The following is a 16,734-nucleotide window of genomic DNA, read 5'->3' on the forward strand; positions in this document are numbered from 1 at the left end:
AGGGGGGGTTCATTACTTTTTTCTTTTTTCTTCGTGCCTCTTATGCTATTCTTCCATTTTTGTCAATTCAACCTCCCTTTTAATCTAAGAGGCTAATATTGGATATGGTTAGGTGGAGTCAATGGTGATGTAACTTGTTTGTGAGGACAAATTGTTTGTTAGGTTTCACTGAACAGTGATATTTTCAATGAAAACCCCTTATAGCTCAGTGGTCAAGTCCTTTGAATGTTGACTCTCCTGAGGCTATGGCGGACCAGGTCGTGATAGGGAGGTCAGTTGGGTTTGTGATCTACCTGGTTCGACCCCAGGATTGCACAAACCTAGGGGGGGTTCATTTTTTTGGTTTTAATTTGTACTCTTATATTATTTTATATCTTTCTTAATATATTCTCCCTTTGACTCTGATACATATTGGATATGATGAGGTGGACTCGAGGGTGATGTGACTAATTTGTGGGGACAAAGTGTTCGTTAAGTTTAACTGAAAGGTAAGGTTTATCAAGAAACCCCCTTATAGCTCAGTGGCTAGTTCCTTGGAATTTTCAGCATCCTGACTATTGTGGGTCAGTTCGTGATAGGGAGATCGATTGGGTTTTACCTGGTTCCTCCCCAGGAGTGCACAAACCTAGGGGGGGTTCAAAGTTCACCCCAATCTTTTTTTACTTCGTGCGTCTTATGTTAATTTACCGGTACCTTGGTTTATTCTCTATGTTATTTGCTCTATATTTATCTCATTGGAGATAGGCGAGAATCTAGGTTTGTACATGTTCTTATTTCAAGGCTCAGTCCCTCCAGCTCCTCCTACCTCTTCTTTGCTTTTCACTTGCACTACAACAGAAATTGATCCTTACCGGTAGTATTGAATTTTGAATTACATTAAATATATGTAAAATTTTCTTTTGATAAGGAGGAAGCCCTTGTTCAATTTCCCTAACATGAATGTTGTTAAAATGATTTTCTCCATATGTATGTTGTCAAAATAGACGTGGGTATACATCGTAGATCGGATCCACGGAAGTGTGGCTGTCGGCCCCACATATCCACATCCGATCCGCCCCGCCCAGACGTCATTACAAGTACTTTCCCATTTCAAGCCTTGTCACTCTCAATTGCCTAATCAAAGGTTTTGGACTGTCACTCACCTGCTGACCATTCTAGCATCTGTAAAATCTACGTCGCCTCCCATTTACACCATTCCAACGATCTCCAAATTTTCCCAGCCCGACCCAAAGACACAACCAGCTCCCGAGCTACAATCCACAAACCGAGCTGAATCACCTTCTCCGCCATGGCACCTCTTATCCGAGCCATTGGATCTCTCAATGCGGACATGGTCTCAGTCACACCGCGATTCCCAGACCCAGGCGAGACAATAACCTCATCATCCTACTTCACCAGCGCGGGCGGCAAGGGCGCAAACCAAGCCGTAGCATGCGGACGAATGTCCCGAGCCAAGCCAACAGGCACCACAAACTCCACAAGCGACGTCAATGTCGAGATGATAGGTGCAGTAGGCGCTCTGGACACCCACTTCTCCGCCCTGCTCCAGCCGACTCTCGAACGATCCGGAGTCGACCCGTCCAGAGTCAAAGTCATCGAGAATGCATACACGGGTGTGGCCGTGATCATCGTGGACTCCTCAGCTGGCGGCGAGAACCGCATTCTCTTCTCGCCGGGTGCGAATTACGATGGTATGCAGCTTACCCCGGAGGTGCTGGGAATGGCGCTAGCGGCGCCCGTACCCGACGTCATTGTCATGCAAGGTGAGATCCCGGTCGATACGGTTATCGGAATACTGCGTGAGATTGCATCTTACAAGGCTAAGGCTCGCGCTGCTGGAAAACGTGGCATCGAGTGCGGTCCAGATGTTCTGCTTAACCCGGCACCTGCGCCACCTGGTGGTTTACCCCAGGATGTTTTCGCTGCTGTCGATCATTTGATCCTGAATGAGACGGAGGCTGAGCTGATAACTCCCCCTGCGGAGCAACTACTTCGCACGGTTCCGGACGCAGAGGCCTTGGATGATAAGGAGAAGGTCGCTCGATATTTCCACAAATTGGGTGTCACCTACATCCTGATCACATTCGGGGCCAAGGGCGCTTGGTACAGTGCCGCGGATGGCGGCTCGTCTGGAACTAGTGACGGAGGACAGCGCTTCACCAACGACATTCCAGCTGCCCATGTCTCTCGGGTCTTGAATACTACTGGCGCGGGGGATACGTTTGTTGGGGCCTACGCTGTCAGGGTGGCACGATGGCGCGAGCAGCGTCGCGCGCAGGGCAAGGCTGGGCAGGATCTTGCGGATAATGAAAAGGCATACCGGTACAAGACTGTCATGGACGAGGCGATGCATTTGGCTGCGCGTGCCTCGGCTCGGGCTGTGGAACGTCAAGGTGCCATGGACAGCATTCCATTTGAGGACGAGATCTGAGGCAACTGCCGCGGCAAGTCTGTGGTCATGTACATTATTATATCACTAGAGGCTACAGGCTGGATGGACTATTCCGGTCGGAATTCCCCGCTCTTAGTAAAACGCAGACGCGATTTTACGTCGATGGCACCAAGGATAGGCTCTCGGGCTTCGCGAGGAATGCAACAAGGATCAATCCGCCGAGGAAAATCACCCGAGTCCACGAGGAACAGGGGGCACAGGTGCCATCAAACCTTGGAAACCCTGTCCATGTACTCCGTAATATCCCTATTAATAACCCTCCATCATTCTACACCTTGGAACAGCCTTCAGGGGCAAATTCCTACTTTGAACCACCTAGATAGCCAGCCAGAGAACATTCCCCAGCCTTGAGTGTGCGACACCCCCAGACACTTCCAACCCTTCCCCTAAGACGAAACTTCGTACAATGTTCCACATTCACCTCAAACCCGAGCAGCCCCCGATCGGCCTCTGCATGCATGGTTTCATCCGGTAACCTGAGTCCGGATGGGGCATAGCCAATGGAGACAGATGCGTTGGCAGAGTTTTATTGTATTTTATGCAACATACTCTTGGTGCAATTGTAGACGCTGCTGGTCACGAATGAGCGCACAGTGCGCAAGGAAGAAACGTGAACGCGAAGTCGCGCGCGAAGGAACGTGCAAGACGTGGACGTGAAGGTATTTGGTACTTACGCGATGTATGCACTAGTGGGTGGATCCCAAGTACCGGGTACTTAGGCTGCTGACCGACGCGTCCAAGGGATACGCGCCATGCAGTGCTCAGCGGGGGGGAATTGTGCTTTTGACCTTTTGCCCGGGTAATTTTGGTAATGATTTACTTCTACGGGCAATTCTAGGGAAATTAGGAAGAATTAATTGTGTACAACATGGTAGAACAATGGCACTGTGATATAATACGATATAGTATAGATCATAGTACGGAGTACGGAAAAGCGCGTAGTGATCTGCATATTACCATTGTTCCCACACAAAATGACACGAGACATCGAAGAATGAAAGTCAATTGGATTGTGCTGGGAATCGCATAAACGCCACTTTTCGAATTGGCCTCAACGTGAACGCGACGCGCTTTACGGAGTATGCAGGCCTTGAAATAGTTCCCTTCGCCCTCCATTTGTGACTCCTCATGTCCTCTGCTCCTTGCCTCTGAACCCTCCAATTCTAAACTCTTAACGTCCTTAACATCAAAACTTATTATATCTACCTCATCGCTGCACGTCTTTTTACCCCGAATCATCCCTCGTTCTCTCTCTCAACGGTGTAGTCGACCATATCCTACATACCCATTCCTTCATTTATCCGAATTTCATCCGACCAATTTCTATCTTTCAATTATCTCAATCATTTTAATTGTTTTGAGTCCTTCGATTCATCTGTCTTACACAATTCCCCTCTTTCTCTTTGAATCGTGCGATCGGCCTGTCTAGTGCCTATTGTAGACCGCCAATCCTCCAAGGCTCCCCCCACTTGGCGCTGACCAAAACAAAACATCCCTCTCTTCCCTTCTTCCCTTCACCATGGCCACTCTCACTATGACTCCTACTCGTCAGCCTTTGGGCTGCTTGGATACGATGCCATTGATGCGCTCAAAACTTAATCGTCAGAACCAGCAAAATGGTACGTCATGGCCCATGTTTTGATCTTCCCAAGATGGCTTAGCTTACAATCTCAACCAGGTGCCATGTCTATGAAGTCCACCCCAATGAAGAGCTCTATCTTCATTGACGCCGATTCTGAGAATATCAACCCAGCCAGCTTCTCCACAAAACGCAAGCGTACATTCGAGGACGACGAGGAGAAGAGCGCGTCCAAGCCCATCAAAATATCCCGCATCGCTCTTTCCACCCGCATCAACATCTCCCCCCGTCTCTCAACCCCTTCAAAGATCTCCACAATTACAACTCCCAAATCAGCTCCAGTTCTCAAGCCCGCTGGTCGCTCCCCACCACCAAAGTTGAGCAAGTCCGCCACTCGCCGTTCACTCATCTCCAAGCCCCGCTCAGAGCAATATACCAAGCGCGGCGTCGCTCGTCCCTTCTCTCTTGCCTCTGTCCTCGCCCAATCTACAACTCCCAAGCCTGCACCTGCTCCCAAGGCCCCTGCCTCGTGGGCCTTCGATATCCACGTCGACACCGAGCAGGAGGAAATGACCAACCTGATGCAACACTCTACTACTGTTCTCGATATCAGTGACGACGAGGGAAAATTGGACACCTGCACCCGTGGAAAGGAGAATATTCCCCCTCACGAGCTGGGCATCGAACTCCCCCAAGCTCGCCAGTCCGCCGCTACTATCCCTGCCGCCTCTCGCAAGTCGCCCAAGATGGAGGAGCCCCGTGCTCCGCTCGGTGAGCTCAATGCTGCTGAATACTATGCCGAGGACTGCAATGCTTTCTCCTACACAATCGTCTATGATGAAGAGCATGCTCCCGAGTTCAAGAAGCCTTCTTCGCCTCTTTCTCAGAGCCAAGAGGCAGTTGTCACTACTTCCATCGCTTCTGTTTTAGATGCGGTTACTTCACCGGCTGCTGAAACCCAGCACGAATATCACGAGAACTCAACTGAGAGCACCGACTCTGCTCTTTGACCTGACTTCTCGTCATTCCTTGCATCTGCATCTGCATCAAGTTCAATGGCGCTGTTCTTTGGCCTGGGTTCGGCCCCAATAACTATACCTATTTGCTCGATTCTTTGGCGTTTGATTTTTGGTCGTTGGTGTTTCTCTATTTATGGACACTGGTTGTTCAGCCTATCAGGTGTTTTGGTATAACGTTTGCTATGAATTCTGTATCTTTTTTTGCTTCACTATTGTGACCACTCGGATTGGCTTTCTTTATTCCGTCTAATTGATGAGTTATTGTCTGTGTTATGTCTGATGCTTAACGATGTATTCCAAGTCTATCCATGGCTTTAGCGATGATTAAAATGATTCTTTTGATGACTATCTTGGGCACAAAGTACCATTTCTCTAGACGTAGCCAACCACCAAGTATTCCAGCATTCCCCGTTACTCGTCCTCATCTTCGTCCATATCATCACTATCGTCCCCATCACCATCACCATCACCATCTTCCTCGTCGTCATCGCCAGCTTCATCGGCATCCCTCGCCGCGGCCGCATCCGCAACCTGAGCAGCCAACATCTCCCTCCGCTGAATCTCCTCCTCTTCGCCCTCACTCTCCTCGTCGCCCTTCTCAGGCTCAGGCTCCGGCTCCGGTTCTGGCTCAACATTCTTCCCCTTCAAAGCTTGCTTCCCCTTAGCCTTCCCCCTCCCCTCCCCAACCTCCCTCTTCACCAACCCAGCATTAGCAGACAAATTCCTCCAAACCGGCGAACCCCGAATAATCGCCCGAACCTCCGTAGCAAGGCTAATCTCCTTCTGCGTCGCAACATCAGGATCAAGCGTGAAAAGCGGAAAATCAGCCTCAGACCGCGCATGCGCAGGAAGTTGCATAATCTTCGTATAATCCTCATCAACAGGTTCCCGTCCTTCCATCAACGCCTGGATCTTATGTCGCATAACGATCTTCGCTTTCGCAAGCGTGCCATTCCCGAACCATCCATCGGTAACGATATCGCATTCGCTGCGCAGGAACCCAGGTCCTGCATCCGGCGGATATAAATCGGCCTGCAGCTGTGCGTCCTGAATCTCGCCGATCATCCAGATTCGTCCGTCTTGTGCGAATGGCTGCTTGCCGGTGAAGATGTGGCCTGTCGATGGCCCGTTGGCGTTTTCGTCTTCGCCTGTGCGTTGGTCGCTTGGTCGGGGGACGTTGTGGCGTCGGCCACCGCCGCCATCGCGGGCGAGTTCTGCTTCTCGTGCGAGGAGGCGGAACATGAAGGTTTGGTAGTGTCGGTACTCGGGTGAGGTGCGGGGATCGACGCCCAACTTGATGATTGCGTCGCGCCAGGGCCCCGAGCGGAAGATGTAGCCTACGTATGGAATTGCGTGACGTAGGTTCAGGCGGTCTTCGTCGGTTGTTAGGTTGTTGCGGAGTCCGCGACGTGTCCAAGCTGGTTGTTTTTCGTACAGAGCGTTTAGTGTGGCGATTGTGCGGAGCATGCCTGCGTCCAGGGCGCTTATTGGGAGCATGTCTGCACGGGGCTCGGATGGGACTTTGGGTATGTCGTAGGGGACTAGGTGGGTTAGGACTTTGTTGGCGGTTTGCGTGTTTACGGTTTCTAGTTTGCCGGAGCGGCCGATTGCTTGTTTCACTGTTGGGTTTTGTCGGTAGCTGGGAGGGAGTGATTAGTGGTCTAGTGGTCTTGGCTTAGTGTTCTAGACGTGGTGGCTCTTACATGTAGTGGAATGGGACGTCTCCGTGGCTGAATGATGGTGGTGGGATGAGATCTGCGTTCCCGGCGGCGCCTTTAGCCATGTCGATGTCAAATTCCTTCATCTTGTCGACTGTGGGTTGTTAGTGTCACTTCGCAAGGGTTTCATGTCAAGCGGACTCACAGTCAAAGGGAAGAATCTGGTCTCGGAATCGATTCGTAAAGGAACTCGCCGTAGTTGAGTAAACGAAATCAGGGATTCCTAATATCAGACGTTAGCAAACTCACAATGAATCATCGAAGTAGTGAACATACCTCGGAACACATGTGTTCGTTCAACCCTCCCGACAGGCTCAATCTGGTACTTGGAAGGGTTATCACTCATACTACGCAAGAGATCCTTAGCGGTCCGTCGCGGGGGCGGCTCGGATGCTTCTGACTCTGGTGCGTCTGCAAAAGGTTCATTCGAGCCTCTCTTGCGCTTTCGTCCTGTCCTCTTGGGGACAGTTACTTTGAGCAGGACATTATTTGATTGCATGCTCGTTGACTGGACCGATCGAGCCATCGCATCTTCTGGCCGCAACACCAGATTAGCTAGTGTGCCATCTTGGGCCGGGTTCAGGATCTGTATTGTCTTAGCATATATTCAATACTCTCACAGAGGTGCAACTATTCTCACTGTCTTTATTCCGGCATCGCCTTGTAAGGTCTCGATCGCCTTATCGACATTGCGGACCACGGCAGGGTGCTCGACGCTGACGAGGCGACGGGGTGGCACCGCGTAGAAGGGGGCAGTCCTGGACCCCCGTTGATCATCCATGCTGATTGATTTTGTATCAAAGTCCTGGATAACGTGATTTTAATATCATTCGCGCCAGCTTTTGGTCTGAATTGATGCTGGTTGCCGTTGTTTCGGATTTGCTATCGGGTCGGATCACGCAAATGCGATCAAAGGCAACGCTACCACTTTTATCCAGTGCTCTCGGCTCTATACACTTGTTGGAATTTGTTTCTGTGTATTCTTTTACCTTCAGCCCAATTCAAGGCTCTCAGCGATATCCCTCAGGTTTAGGAAAAGACTTGAGTCTATATTCCACAAGCGGTTAGTGCGGCCAAGAGGGGAATTTCGCTGACTCATCACCTCGAAGAGTCCACGCCGAGGTCGTGCCTATATGTACAACTACCAACAAGACTAAGCACGTTTTGAAGACACATTTTAGATGGAATTGGCATTTGAGAGACCTGAAATAGTTTAATAAGATATTATATCTTCACAGAGGAGACGCTGCAGCCCCCCTAGAGTCCCGAACCATGGAGACCTCCTCCCTCCCTCTCGCACTGCCATATACATACAGCCCCTCCCTTTGTTGGATTCTTCCACCTGTACCCTTCACCCTTCAAGCCATGGAACATACTGTTGAAGATGTCTATTCTTCTCAGGTGAGATATAATATCTAGGCATCAATGCAAGACTCAGCCAAGCTCACACAACCTTAGACAGTCTATCTAGACGATAGGCCCATAGCCATGACTTCACGCTGCTAAACAAGTGTCGTCCGACGGTATGCCGCTTACAAATTGACTGGCCAGAGCTTGGTCTTCCAAAATCGGTCATTGTCAAGCAACGGAAGGATGGATGGGATGACGAAGTTCCAGAATGAGATATATGCCTACGAGAGATTGAAAATGCTTCAAGGGACCTTAATTCCAACACTTTTTGGTCAAGGTTCTTTCAATGGGCGTCCGGCGTTTGTTCTCTCAGAAATTGACGGAATCACTCTTCGTCAACTGGCTAAGGCCAACGTCCACGAAAAAAGACGTTGGAGACTCAACTTAAGAAAGCTCTTGAGACAATACATGAGCACGAAGCTGAGTTTTGGAACCAACCTCGGCAATTTCCTATTCTGCAGTAATAGAGAAGTAGCGATTATCGATCTCGAAGAAGTTGAATTCCCTAATACTTGTGGAGATTGGGAACGCAGTGTTAACTCCGGTGGTGTGGGCTACCTGATGAGCAGATTCAGATATATGACAAACCCAGGTCGTTCTCCATCGCCTATTGCATCCGGGGATACGTCAAAGAGTACCAATTTGTCCGATGCATCGAGGAGACGCCGAGCTTAATTGCGATCTGAAAATAAGCAAGGAACTAACAAATACTGCGGCCCAAGGCTTAAAATGGAAGATGTCCGCTCTGAAGAAAATAAAAACCGGTGAAATAGGCCAGGAGATATTTAAATGCTGGTCGAAGTAAAAAAATAAAAAAAAAAAATAGGGGATCAAAGCATTTCGATCTTTCTCTCGCTAAAAGCAAACGTGAAAGGCTTTGATAGCAAAGTATTTGTAGCCAAGAATAATACCTACCTATGTACCTATGTACTCCGTACCAATCGCGACCCCTTCCAATCAAAAGATCTGATTGGTCAAATTATGCCAAGCATTCTTCCCGAGGCCCTCCTTCCAAGGTTGGAAGTAATTTTAACAGATCACCCCTATCGTCAATGACTATGGCGATGGCTGCCTCTACCTCTATAACGACCACCTCCCTGGAACCCACGTCATCCTACTCATACGACTCCCTCTTTGGTACCAGCACGTCCTCTAGCTCGGCCGCTTCATATACCGGCTCCGATGAATACCCCGTATTTCCAAACGGGGCCTATTTCTCCAGGTTTTATGTTGTCTCATCCCAGGAATCTGGTCTCACCGACCTTGATATTGATCTCTACAATGAATGCTTCCTACCGTACAACCCGTTGTCACACCACAATTTCCGCAGGGATGACGCGACTACAACTATGTCCCCCAGGCCCACCTATCTGATCGATGAGGCTCCGTGTAAACGACAAGCAGCGATCAATTCTAATTGCTACTTCCAAAACACAAACGGCACGTTTTCAGGGCTTCAGACGTATTCGGACGATTGGGATGTCCAGCAGCATTGCTATTGTGACATATATCCATTCTTTGATTCGGCAGCTGGTTGTCAGGAATGTTTCAGAAAGCATGGAGGCATTGAGGGTGTGTTTTCCCTACAGCATTTCCTACCGTGATGCTGTCCTCTTAATTCGATCAAAATACTAACTCCCATGGAGGCTACCACTGGTTCCCAGAGAGTTACGTGATGGGAGTCTCGAGCGCCTACTGTAGCGCCAATCCCCAAACGACAGGATTCTATCCTTTCGCAAATGCATGGTCGAGGACCTCGGCATCCAGTTTGCCTACTAGCACTGCTGTTGATAGCTTAGGCACGCAGACAGCTGCTAGTCTTTACTACACCTACGCCGCGGAAAATACAGCTGCCGGTGGTAGTAGCAAAAGCGAGAAAAACAGCGCTACGTCAAGCACGCGCCTCAGCTTGAAGGGGGCTTTTGTGGCCGTACTGCCACTGGTTCTAATATTATCCCAATGAGGTTGTATGAATTTGGACGAAACTCGGCGAATGACAATGTACATATGTAATTATAGGTGGTTCAAGCAGCTTATCAGCTGAGTTGACCTAAGTCCCAGCACGATGTCCTGCAACGGTCGTTGGAGAGCTTTGAAACGAAATAAATAACACATTAATTGTAACACTAATCGATACTCTCTCCAGCGAATCTCTGTCTTTTTGCTACAGGGGCTTTCATATGTGCAAGCAGTGCATGCTGTCATCTACGTCGGAACAGTATCAAGCAAGAGCCCAAGTCAAAATATCCATGGATCTTTATACGTGGAGAATTCTAAATGCTACGAAGAGTAGACACCCCCGCTAGAAAATAATGCATTTAAGATGCTATGTATTGGCTCTGAAGCAACCGCAGAACCAGGCGGGAAACATCAAAGAGGTCCTGGTCAATAGACGCCTCACCACGCCATTAACAGGAAACCTCGCAAAGAAACGCTCGCAAAAAGCAAATCGTGAATATACCTCAGGCGATACAATCACAAAGCCCACCGCAAAGGTTTAGGCAAAGCAACTGGACTGATTCAAAGCTCGGGGATTTCCAGAGGAAACTGTTCCATGGCGCAATTGATGTATGCGGAAGTGAGCATAGGTTCCAGGTCACGAGTAAATTCTCTAATAATTTCCTTGACAGACGTTTTGAATGCACAAATTGCGGCGGCCCAGCTGATAGATGCTTCTTCGCCCATGCGAAGGCGGAGATGCTCTGTAGCTCGGACAGCATACTTGTGATGCGGCGCCTTGGTGTACTGGGTACTGGGACGGATCGTATGCTCTCTGGCATTACACCACGCAGAATAGCCAGCTTTGGCTTTCTGTCCACGGGTTAGCAAGGACTCACAGATGTAGAGATGTAGGGCGCATTAAAGAAACGCACCTCAGAGACATTGCCTGTCAGCATATGAGCTTTGCGATGTGTCTCGACCAGGTGATCAAAGGCAGCACAGAGGTCACAGACTACAGTGCGAAGTCCCTCGTATACGTCATAGTTGTCTCCCCAGTATTCTTCCAGGAATTGGATCAAGGCCATAAGTTCAAAAACGTGGCCCCGAATACCCTGCGGGATCTGGGAAAGGTGGCAATCGATGTAAGCGTATCTTGACAAAAGAGGTTCAGAAACAATCAAAATTTACCCAATCACATTGGTCTTTGGCGTCTTTGCAAGAAGTACACATTTGCGGCGAAACAGTGCTGATTGTGCACACCACGTCAAAGGGCTGACCACGATCCCAATTGCGGACTCTGTAGCGAAAACACTGCAGACACCACAATGTGGTCAAGTAAATAGCGGGTTCGTCCCTCAACCCGCATGGGGGCTTCTTTTTGTCCGAAGATAGCGTGCCTAGATCCTCACAAGCAGTCCGGGGCATGATGAAATCCGCCATGGTGAAAGTTAGGACGGTTGGAAGTAAATTTCAAAGAGTGATGAGCACGAAGGAAGAACGTAAGAGCTAGTGGTCAAGTAACAGTCAGCATTCAAGTAAGAATCAGTTGATAAGGAAACTTGAGGTATTGGGAAACATGGCGAGGATTGTGAGTGAGGATTGCTGACTAGGCTTGTTGTACCAGAGTAATTTCTTTGGAACTCTGTGTATCTGCCTTGGTTTTGGTTGTGTGGAGAAGAGAACCATAATCACTATGCAATTGATGTATTTTTACTCACAATATAGCTCAGCTGTTCATACCCTAGTGACGATACAATGAAACCATGTGCTCTAATCTGGGGAAGAAATTACCCCTTGAACTACGATGTAATAGAAATTTTAGATTAAATTGAGTAGAAGCTATAATAGAGTCGAAAATAGAAAGAAACTTGAAGATGAGTACAGTATCATTTATTATAAACGTGCTACATCACAGTAGAAATTCGAGTCATTCGAAGGATATATATTTCCACATCTCCAACCAAATTTACACTACAACATCGGCATAGTCTCAGTAGTGTTATACCTAGAATAGTATATGTCATATTATTGGTTAATCTAAGTATTGAGAGCTTTCAAGTAAGAATTTCCTGTTCAGTCCAACTTTGATGCCTCGCACAGTTCAAGTCTATGCTCTGGCATGTTGTGGTCAGGTGTGGGTCAAAGAGCACAGACCTTGTTCTATGTACCTTCATTTCCAGAACCTGCTTTGCTTGACTCAAAGAGATATATGATTAGCTACATCACCACCTGTTTAGAATGAGCCATACCCCTTCGATACCTGAGTGTCTCAGGTGTAGTGACGTCGTTGTGTCTGTGCCTGAAAATCGAGTCCCCCTGATGGTCACGTGTATCATGACATAAGCATATTTTGAAACAAGCGGGAAAAAGCATACGAAAGTTGTGTTGTGAGAAGAGGGGAGGAGAATAATATAGCTGTCGAGTAAACGCATTATCTCAAACTAGAGCATAAAGAGATCTAGGTCATATAAAAAACGTTATAGTCCCCCACATAATATTTGGGCGTGGTTCCCCCCTCCCATCACCATCGCAGCCAGGAGAACCAGCCCGCCTTTCCCTACACCTCAACAACAATCCACTTCCCTCCCTCCTCTCCACAACTCAACGCCATCCTCTTTATTTGGTCTTTTGTACGTCGGCGACTTTGTCTCTTGCTAGTTACATCTTGCTTTTTGTGCTTTCGCAGTGGGCTGCGACCTGAGTGCCCGTCCCTCTGGTACTTCCAAACCCCCCGCTCCCAGCCTGCCACTAAGCGACACGGAGACCCTCCAGCGCCGACTAAGCTCGCCCTATAACACCTACTCTTCCTAAGCAGTTTCCCCCTCGATTTGTCAATTGTCCAAACCAAAACTACGGAGGTACGTTTGATCGAACACTCGTCTCCCATTGCCTGTATTGGCCCTTTCTTCCCAGCATCATCGTCTTGCTCCGTGCGCGTGCTGCGACTGCACATTGTTTGGAGCGCCTGATACTATTGCCATTGAACCTCAGCTTCTCCTCTACGCATTGATAGCACTTGATATCGGCATTTCAGAACCGTTTCCCTTCACAATAACCGTCTTACATGCTGTGTGACTCGGACCGCTTATAAGTTTCTCCTATTAGGTCGACCTAAACACTCCCCCCCCCCCCCTCGTGGCTTTCCTGAGCGGCTATCTCCGTTGGCTCCCCTCGATTCACTCCGGCTAGAGTACGGCGCCTGGCTGCACTCGCACCAAGAAACCTAGCCGAGTACATGTGGCCATCTACACAGTCGTCAAAATGAAGGGTTTCAGACAGAGAGTGGTGAGTTACCCGCGTATCCTGTCCAAGTGCACCTCACCGCACTATCACCTCTGCCCATCCACCCCCTTCTTCGCTATGAAGGTGGTGCTATCTTACTCATTTCGCAAATAATCTAACATTTTGTGCCTTGCTTTTAGCACGACCAGTTGTCGCGGGCGAAAGACAACAAGTCCTCGAAAAAGAAAGACTCCAACTCCACCTCACAGAATCAGTCCCTCGGCATTTCCAATACGCAACAGTCTACTTCCCCTAACCAAGGGACACCCACATCCTCCACAACCTCTCTCAATGACTCGCGAAACAAATCGCCGGACAACGCTTCCCCCGCCGGAACCCCTTCTGCGGGCGCACCTCACCCTGGCACCCCGGTTCAACACTATATACCCCAACCGGGCGCTGCAGGACAGCCTGTAAGCAATGGACCAGCGACTCCGAATAGGCAAGGCCAGCCAGCGGCTCCCAGCGTCGTCATTAGCCCAAGCGCACCGGTAAGTCCAGTTGTTTCATACTATGGTGACTGTTTGCACTTGCTAACGATTGGATTTCATAGCATGTTCCCCCTCCTGGTGCCGCCGAAACGATGCCCGGAGATCTCGCACCTCCTAGGAAGTCTCATGTCTTCGACCGCCTACAGACAACTCCTAAGGACATGTCGGAAGGTATCCGGACCCCTAAACGCCAACATTCATCGCGATTCGACATCTCCGATCAGCGTCAGAGAGAACTGGAGAAGTTGCCGGGATTCCATGAAGTGCCTCCCAACCGCCGCCAAGATCTGTTCATGCAAAAGATCGACCAGTGCAATATCATCTTCGATTTCAACGACCCGACGGCCGACATGAAATCCAAGGAGATCAAGAGGCTGGCGCTGCACGAACTCTTAGATTATGTTGCCAACAATCGGTCCGTGATTACAGAGCCCATGTACCCTCGCGTGGTGGAGATGTTCGCCAAGAACCTGTTCCGTCCTATTCCTCCGCCTATGACGCCCCAGGGCGAAGCATTTGACCCGGAGGAGGATGAGCCCGTCTTGGAAGTCGCTTGGCCTCATATTCAGGTCGTATATGAATTCTTCTTGAGATTTATCGAAAGCCAGGATTTCAACACGAACATCGCGAAGGGTTATATCGACCATCAGTTTGTGCTTTCGGTATGTCTTCTGGTGCTTGGTTTTGATGTTTAACGCAAGCTAATGCTCTATCTAGTTGTTGAACCTCTTTGACTCAGAAGATCCTCGGGAACGTGACTTCCTCAAGACGACTCTGCACCGCATCTATGGAAAGTTCTTGAACTTGCGCTCATATATCCGCCGCTCCATCAACAACGTCTTCTTCCAGTTCATGTACGAGACAGAACGCCACAACGGAATTGCCGAATTACTCGAGATTCTGGGCTCCATTATCAACGGGTTCGCTTTGCCGCTGAAGGAGGAACACAAGCTCTTCTTGACTAGAGTGCTCCTGCCCATGCACAAGGTGAAGAGTCTCAGCATGTACCACCCGCAATTGGCCTACTGCATCGTCCAATTTTTGGAGAAGGACTCCTCATTGACTGAAGATGTAAGCCCCCATTCATCTTTCTCCAATATACCTTCAGTACTAACCACTGTATCTAGGTTGTCCTCGGCTTACTGCGCTTCTGGCCCAAGACCAACAGCACCAAGGAGGTTATGTACCTGAATGAGGTGGAAGACATCTTTGAGGTGATGGATCCAGGCGAGTTCGCCAAAGTCCAGGAGCCTCTGTTCAATCAGCTCGCCAAGTCTGTTGCCAGCCCCCATTTCCAGGTCGCCGAACGTGCGTTGTACTTCTGGAACAACGAGTATTTCTGTAATCTTGTGAGCGACAATGTGGAGACAATCCTCCCGCTTATGTTTGCGCCGCTTTACGAGAACTCGAAAGGACATTGGAACCGGTGAGTTTGAACTGCGTATGCTACTGACTTCGATATGAGCTAACCCTTCATCCAGAACAATCCACAGCATGGTGTACAATGCCATGAAGATGTTCATGGAGATCAACCCGCAACTCTTCGATGAATGCTCTCACGATTACACGGAACACCAGAACAATGCAGACCAACGCGAAAAGTCTCGTACAGACCGGTGGGACGTGATTGAACAACAGGCCAAAGATCGGAAGAATGGCATTCCCGCACCACCACCCCCGGTTCTTGACGTCCCCGAGCCGATCGATGAGGTAGAGGCCATGACCCACGAGAGCCAAAAGCGGTTGAACTCGTTGAAGTTGCAAGAGGATCCCGATATTTCCAAGGAACGACCCAGCCGGGAAGGCACTCCTAATTCGGTAAGCCCAGTGCATCTCTGATCCGCGCTACTTTGCTGCCCAGATACGTGCATTCCTATGCGGACTACTTCTGTTTCTGTTTGGCCCTATCGCCCTCGTTCTTGTCTTTTGCTAAGAGACCACGTCCGCCCATGTACAGCCAGCGTGATTCTAACGTGAAAACGTCCGTTTGCTCCAGACACGACGCCGAGGCTCGATTCGCAACACTGGTCGGCGGCGACGGAGCGGAAGCGGCAGTGAGGTTCGCCCGCGACGACGATCGGTCGGCAGTGGTACTAGTGCAACCAATGTACAGATAATGCATCGAAGCAATTCTACCAAATAATGTCTCGGAGGAGATGGACTGCTGATGGACATGTGATTTCCCGTTTATTTTCTCCTGCGATGGCATAGCGAGCTATGGGGCAACGATATTTTTGTCTTTTGATTTTCGGCGATGCCTTCAACCTGTGCCCCCCCCCCTGCCTTTTTATTTGTCTTCCCATTTTCTTCCCTTTCCTTTTGTGTACATGGATTTTTTTTTCTTCGATATTTTCCCTTCCGCGACGGGCTCCCTCAAAATTTGAGTTGGAACCAGTCTTAGAACCGTGTTCAGGTATGGAAAACGGGTGCGAATGGCGTTTCATCCATTGACCACAATGTCGGTGGCTGTCTATGTGTTGTTTTCTTGTTGTTTCTCTTCTATTATTTTAGACCAATTCTAGGATATGATATTGCCTTGGAATCTGATGCTTGGAGTGCTTGTAGAATTGCTTGGACGGCGATCTAGTATTTCATGCTCTATATCATTGTAGATTTTGTTAAACCAAAGGTGCTACATAGAATATTCTCTTGCACAAAGGATTCTTTGTTACCGCCTTCACATACATATGAAATGATATTTGAAAAACATTTAAAAAGACTAGCTAAAAAGACATCAGAAGGCCGCAAATGCGGCCGACTATTTTTTGTAACAACTTAAATCGGGACCCGGAAGTATCAGAAAGTACAAAACGTAAGAATATCCAAAGAATAGTGTCAAAAA

At 48.9% G+C, this 16,734-nt stretch overlaps 8 protein-coding genes across 8 annotated transcripts; 5 read left to right on the plus strand and 3 right to left on the minus strand.

The window, feature by feature from the left end:
* Positions 1-1,288: 1,288 nt before the first annotated feature.
* PEX2_054900 (ribokinase) lies at positions 1,289-2,431 on the plus strand (the record flags this gene model as incomplete). Its single annotated transcript, XM_016742764.1, has 1 exon — positions 1,289-2,431. One exon carries the CDS (start codon positions 1,289-1,291, stop codon positions 2,429-2,431), a length of 1,143 nt encoding a protein of 380 aa, XP_016600762.1.
* A 933-nt stretch (positions 2,432-3,364) lies between these two features.
* On the minus strand, positions 3,365-3,568 carry PEX2_054910 (uncharacterized protein; the record flags this gene model as incomplete). Its single annotated transcript, XM_016742765.1, has 1 exon — positions 3,365-3,568. One exon carries the CDS (start codon positions 3,566-3,568, stop codon positions 3,365-3,367), a length of 204 nt encoding a protein of 67 aa, XP_016600763.1.
* Positions 3,569-3,971: 403 nt separating this feature from the next.
* On the plus strand, positions 3,972-5,041 carry PEX2_054920 (uncharacterized protein; the record flags this gene model as incomplete). Its single annotated transcript, XM_016742766.1, has 2 exons — positions 3,972-4,071; positions 4,131-5,041. The coding sequence occupies 2 exons, from the start codon at positions 3,972-3,974 to the stop codon at positions 5,039-5,041; spliced, it is 1,011 nt and encodes a 336-aa protein (XP_016600764.1).
* Positions 5,042-5,461: 420 nt separating this feature from the next.
* PEX2_054930 (transcription factor TFIIIC subunit TFC1) lies at positions 5,462-7,549 on the minus strand (the record flags this gene model as incomplete). The annotated part of the gene is made up of 5 exons (XM_016742767.1): positions 5,462-6,689; positions 6,754-6,862; positions 6,914-6,991; positions 7,045-7,354; positions 7,409-7,549. 5 exons carry the CDS (start codon positions 7,547-7,549, stop codon positions 5,462-5,464), a joined length of 1,866 nt encoding a protein of 621 aa, XP_016600765.1.
* A 1,037-nt stretch (positions 7,550-8,586) lies between these two features.
* On the plus strand, positions 8,587-8,853 carry PEX2_054940 (uncharacterized protein; the record flags this gene model as incomplete). The annotated part of the gene is made up of 1 exon (XM_016742768.1): positions 8,587-8,853. One exon carries the CDS (start codon positions 8,587-8,589, stop codon positions 8,851-8,853), a length of 267 nt encoding a protein of 88 aa, XP_016600766.1.
* A 383-nt stretch (positions 8,854-9,236) lies between these two features.
* On the plus strand, positions 9,237-10,141 carry PEX2_054950 (uncharacterized protein; the record flags this gene model as incomplete). Its single annotated transcript, XM_016742769.1, has 2 exons — positions 9,237-9,750; positions 9,825-10,141. 2 exons carry the CDS (start codon positions 9,237-9,239, stop codon positions 10,139-10,141), a joined length of 831 nt encoding a protein of 276 aa, XP_016600767.1.
* Positions 10,142-10,698: 557 nt separating this feature from the next.
* On the minus strand, positions 10,699-11,559 carry PEX2_054960 (uncharacterized protein; the record flags this gene model as incomplete). The annotated part of the gene is made up of 3 exons (XM_016742770.1): positions 10,699-10,989; positions 11,052-11,240; positions 11,308-11,559. The coding sequence occupies 3 exons, from the start codon at positions 11,557-11,559 to the stop codon at positions 10,699-10,701; spliced, it is 732 nt and encodes a 243-aa protein (XP_016600768.1).
* A 1,821-nt stretch (positions 11,560-13,380) lies between these two features.
* On the plus strand, positions 13,381-15,825 carry PEX2_054970 (protein phosphatase 2A regulatory subunit RTS1; the record flags this gene model as incomplete). Its single annotated transcript, XM_016742771.1, has 7 exons — positions 13,381-13,404; positions 13,542-13,892; positions 13,955-14,554; positions 14,610-14,963; positions 15,020-15,318; positions 15,374-15,710; positions 15,754-15,825. 7 exons carry the CDS (start codon positions 13,381-13,383, stop codon positions 15,823-15,825), a joined length of 2,037 nt encoding a protein of 678 aa, XP_016600769.1.
* Between the last annotated feature and the right edge of the window lie 909 nt (positions 15,826-16,734).

This window comes from Penicillium expansum, assembly GCF_000769745.1.
Source record: "Penicillium expansum strain MD-8 chromosome Unknown contig177, whole genome shotgun sequence".
NCBI lineage: Eukaryota > Fungi > Ascomycota > Eurotiomycetes > Eurotiales > Aspergillaceae > Penicillium > Penicillium expansum.